Genomic DNA, 4,339 nt, shown 5'->3' on the forward strand with positions numbered 1-4,339 from the left:
AGCAAACCACAACCTGCATCACTTCCAACCTCCCGCGTTAATGCATTCTGAGCACGTGATGATGTGACATCATCATGGCACTAAATCATATGGCACCAGCGTTGCGGCGGCGTGAAAACGCTGTTGTTTGCGGGCTGGTTTCAGCATAAATATTTTCATAAACCGGATTTTTTCGACCCAGCACATTGAATGAGGCATTTTCAGGTGGGAAATAGCCTTGGCTTGCGCCACAGCTACAAAATTATTGCTGAAATGCGCTTCCAGCCTGTCCCCCACAGAGATGGGGTAACCCATTCAGCAGTGATTTACTCCGAAGAACTCCAGTCGGAAGTGCTTAGAAACAGTCTGTGTAAAGGTGTACAACATACAGCAATAACAAAAACATAGGGTGGGGATGAGAAATGGTGGGCCAGAAAGGCTCGCGGCACTCCGGGACGCGTATTGAGAAATTGGAATGCACATCCCGCAACCTTACAAGAGGCGTTGCCAGGGTGGATACAGGGTTGATCTGCCCTTATGGGGATAGTGAATTGTGAATCCAGGTAGGCGTAAATATGACTCGCGCCATTTCACTTCAAGGCAGCAGTTTTTTTGTAAAATGGGACGACTTCTGGCAAGTTTGCAATTCATGCCGGTCAAAGAGTCGCGACCCATATCTCGGCTCGAAAATAGTCTGGTGGGTATATTAGAGCATTCTGGGTATTATTCCCCGCGCATTAATTTCATCTAACTCACCTCAGATTATGGGTCCGCGAGTTAACCAACACCTAGGAAAATCATACCACAGCAACAGGGAAATTCTTGGCACCTGGCCTTCCCGCCTTACCTTTCATTCACATTTTAATCCATGTAGGTACTGTAGTACGAAGAAAGATGTGCCCGGCTTCCAACATTTATTCCCTGAAACCGATTCCTCATTTCGGCGGCAAACTGGAATTGAGCCGCGGTGTTCAGCCAAAAGATCTCACAAAACAAGACCGAATGTAATATTCAGCCGAAAGATCCCGCAAGACCCAAGATACAGCTCAGGATGAAGCTAAGATCCAAACGGAATCAATGTCTAGCCTGGAATGATGTGAAGGAATCAGCAAGTACCAGAATCTTAACAAAGGACTGTCGGCATTTTCCTTGTTAAAAATCTGAACAGGGAAAATACCTAACCGTACTTCCGTTTTTCTCAGAGTTAGAGTACTGGGGCCACTCAACAATATGAAACTACGCCCTTGGCGCTTCTTTCAGTAATACAAATGGATGAAAACAATGTTAACTAATCATGCAATTTACGACCACGATAGCAGGGTCATTTGCATATGACACGTTTCGCTCTTACTGTGTTTGTCAATGTTTTTTTAGACTACGCCTGGTTACGATTGTCGTGTGGCTTTCGTTTAACAAATTTCCTTTCAACATACGACGCCAATCAGCATTCAGTATTGATCATAAATTTGCGGTAGGTAGACCATGCGATATGTGCACGGAGGTCCTCGACATGCTTTCTCTTTTCCTACAATAGAAATTCCGCTTCAACATTGAACCATATATTAGTCTTGTGGCAACGATAAATTTTAACGATGTCGCTTCATTACGCAATATTCGTGGACGAAATGTTAGCGCTGTCTTTGCTTGTACGCAGCATTACAAACAGCGCAGTGGTGGCTGTCTTGCAGTGAAAGACGGGTATTGCTTTTGGCAAAAGGGAGATGACAACCATTTCAAAGCTGTGATGTGGTAATTATTCCGTGCTGTCGCATGGTGTATTCTTTAAGGAAAGCAAACACCGTATAAGAGCATGCGCCTGCCTCTTGAATACAGGTCACGACACTGCGGCCATTGTGACGCATTGAACGGTGTTTGTGCCTGTGTGCATTGTTATGAACTGAGGCTTCCCATGTCTTTAAATATCCTGCATTCTTTACTTTGTCAGTGTAAACCCTTTAATTGATGCATGAAATTGCAAAAGACTTGGCGTTTGGTTTACTGAATGTGGTGCAAATGCAAAATTTCTGGTATATTTTGGTGAGAGGCTAGTTGAAATACCACTCTTTCCCACTCGTAATAAAAATTGCCGTCAGTGCTTAAGATGCCCTTTGAAACAATATAAATTTCATAGTCCGAGCACTTCGATCACTGTTGTCTAAGCAACATTACTGGCATTAGCCAAACAATGCTGTACATTATGCTACATATGACATCAGGGCGTGTCCCTCCTTATCTTCTCCAGTTCAAGGGCAGCTCGATCCGGCGTGCCTCCCTGCGTTTGCTTTTGTTTCGTGTTATATTTGTTATTTCCTGCTCCCTTTCTCGTTCGTTCCTCTCATTTCCGCTCTAGTATACTGTCGGTCTCGATATGCATGTCATCAGTGCACGCGACAGTCCATGTATTCCGGTGAACACAGCGCAAAATGGTCAATTGCTAATATATCTGCTGCCTAAGGAACCGAGACATTTTACCAAGGTATTGGGGATGCTACTTGAAAACTAACCAGTCATTTGTCAATGTCCGTGTAGCTGGAGAAGTGCTTCTTGTGTCCACCGAATCCGCCTCTCAGTCCGCCAAGGGCGTATCCGCCGTTGAAGCCGTATCCGCCGTTCAGGCCGTAGCCGTAGCCGCCTCGTAGTCCTCGGAGGCCGAATCCGCCTCTCAGTCCGCCAAGGGCGTATCCGCCGTTGAAGCCGTATCCGCCGTTCAGGCCGTAGCCGTAGCCGCCTCGTAGTCCTCGGAGGCCGAATCCGCCTCTCAGTCCGCCAAGGGCGTATCCGCCGTTGAAGCCGACCCCGCCGTACCCGCCGTATCCGCCGTATCCGCCGTATCCGCCGTATCCGCCGTATCCGCCGTATCCACCGTATCCGCCGTATCCGCCGTATCCGCCAAATCCACCGTATCCGCCGTTGAAGCCGTACCCGCCCAATCCGCCATATCCGCCGTTCAGGCCGTAGCCGGCTCCTAGTCCTCGGAGACCGAATCCGCCTCGCAGTCCGCCAAAGGCGAATCCACCGGCACGCCCGCTGAATGGTCCCAAGAACCCGCCATAGCTGGGAGCAGCCGCAGCCACCAGGCAGAGGACGATAGCCAGCTGTAAAATGTATTGAGGCACTTTGTAACTGAACATTGTCATCATGACGATATCCATATATCACCACCCATATTCCATAGGACGAATAAGATATCAGGATAGCGTCTTCCGTACATAGAGGTTAGAAGTGACCGCGTAACATACTTTACATGCTACTAACGTGTCTGTGCACGAATGGATGAACACACCACTACATCGCAAGATGATCTACATATATTTGACATCGCCGGTGGGAAGGGACTGTTGACCCGTCAGGCGTCCTGAACAGGATAATCATACTTGAGTCAATAGCTTCTGCCTAATGGCAAAATGCTTAGTTTGTTATCGTAACACCAGCCAATATAATGCAGCACGTCGCACTTTTCAAGTGGCATTACTTTGAGGCCATCTAATGTTGTTTTACACGAAAATTGTTTGCCGTTTCAGGCATTGTTTGTTTTTGTTTTCGTTTTTTCAGGCATTGTTTGTTTTTGTTTGTTTCAGGCATTGTTCAGGTTTCAGGCCCACCGATGGAAGGTTCTCGCTTCGCGGAAATTGGTGACATACCGCTCTGATTTATCTTTCTTGCAGATGTTTTTTTATTCCTTGTTCTCGTTTAAGGAGGCAATATGTTCTGGCCTTGGCACGGTCCAATCGGATGGGGCAAACATCTGAAATTGATTAGCCTGCCCCCAAAGTACTCTGAAACGGGTTTCTTCCGTTATGATATCCGTTTTCCTACCAATGTTGTGATATGGATCCCCACCCTCAACCACGGAAAGGAAGACCAAAAGTAAAGCAGTCATATTATGGTTGCTCAGTTTTGTTGGCTGACAACCCGCTTTAAGTCAGCCCATCTTAGAAAAATCAAATCGCAGCACATTTGGCCCTGCCTAGACATTTTTTTCCGGCCAATGGCGAAGGCGGATGAGCAGCGCGGCTAGGCTTAAACTACTAATATGAGCTGATGTACAGCTTAGTCCCAACTGATGTACTACTTGTTTCCAACGGATGTGTCACATGAGTAGCAGGGCTCCCCACTGCCTGATGACGTCGATCTCGATTTGAGTTCACGCATGAAAAGGAGATCGACCGTAGCATTTGAACCTACGGAATGACCGTCAGCGCTATCCAGGAAACATATCTCCAGGCACGACGCTAACCAGAGACCGCTACCAGCCATTGACTTAAGGTCGGGGTTTTAGGTGTATCCCTGACGGGTCTTGTAAATGATGGTTAACAGCGTAGAGCATGTGCGCGTTTCCAAAATCTGATGTTTGCCCTCA

General features: G+C 47.2%; 1 protein-coding gene across 1 annotated transcript; it reads right to left on the bottom strand.

Moving 5' to 3' along the window:
* Positions 1-2,486: 2,486 nt before the first annotated feature.
* LOC119092437 (ctenidin-1-like) lies at positions 2,487-3,116 on the bottom strand. Its single transcript, XM_037215399.1, has one exon. It carries the CDS (start codon positions 3,114-3,116, stop codon positions 2,487-2,489), a length of 630 nt encoding a protein of 209 aa, XP_037071294.1.
* Positions 3,117-4,339: the final 1,223 nt, after the last annotated feature.

This window comes from Pollicipes pollicipes, unplaced genomic scaffold, assembly GCF_011947565.3.
Source record: "Pollicipes pollicipes isolate AB1234 unplaced genomic scaffold, Ppol_2.1 Scaffold_3447;HRSCAF=4054_pilon_pilon_pilon, whole genome shotgun sequence".
NCBI classification, from domain to species: Eukaryota; Metazoa; Arthropoda; class Thecostraca; order Pollicipedomorpha; family Pollicipedidae; genus Pollicipes; species Pollicipes pollicipes.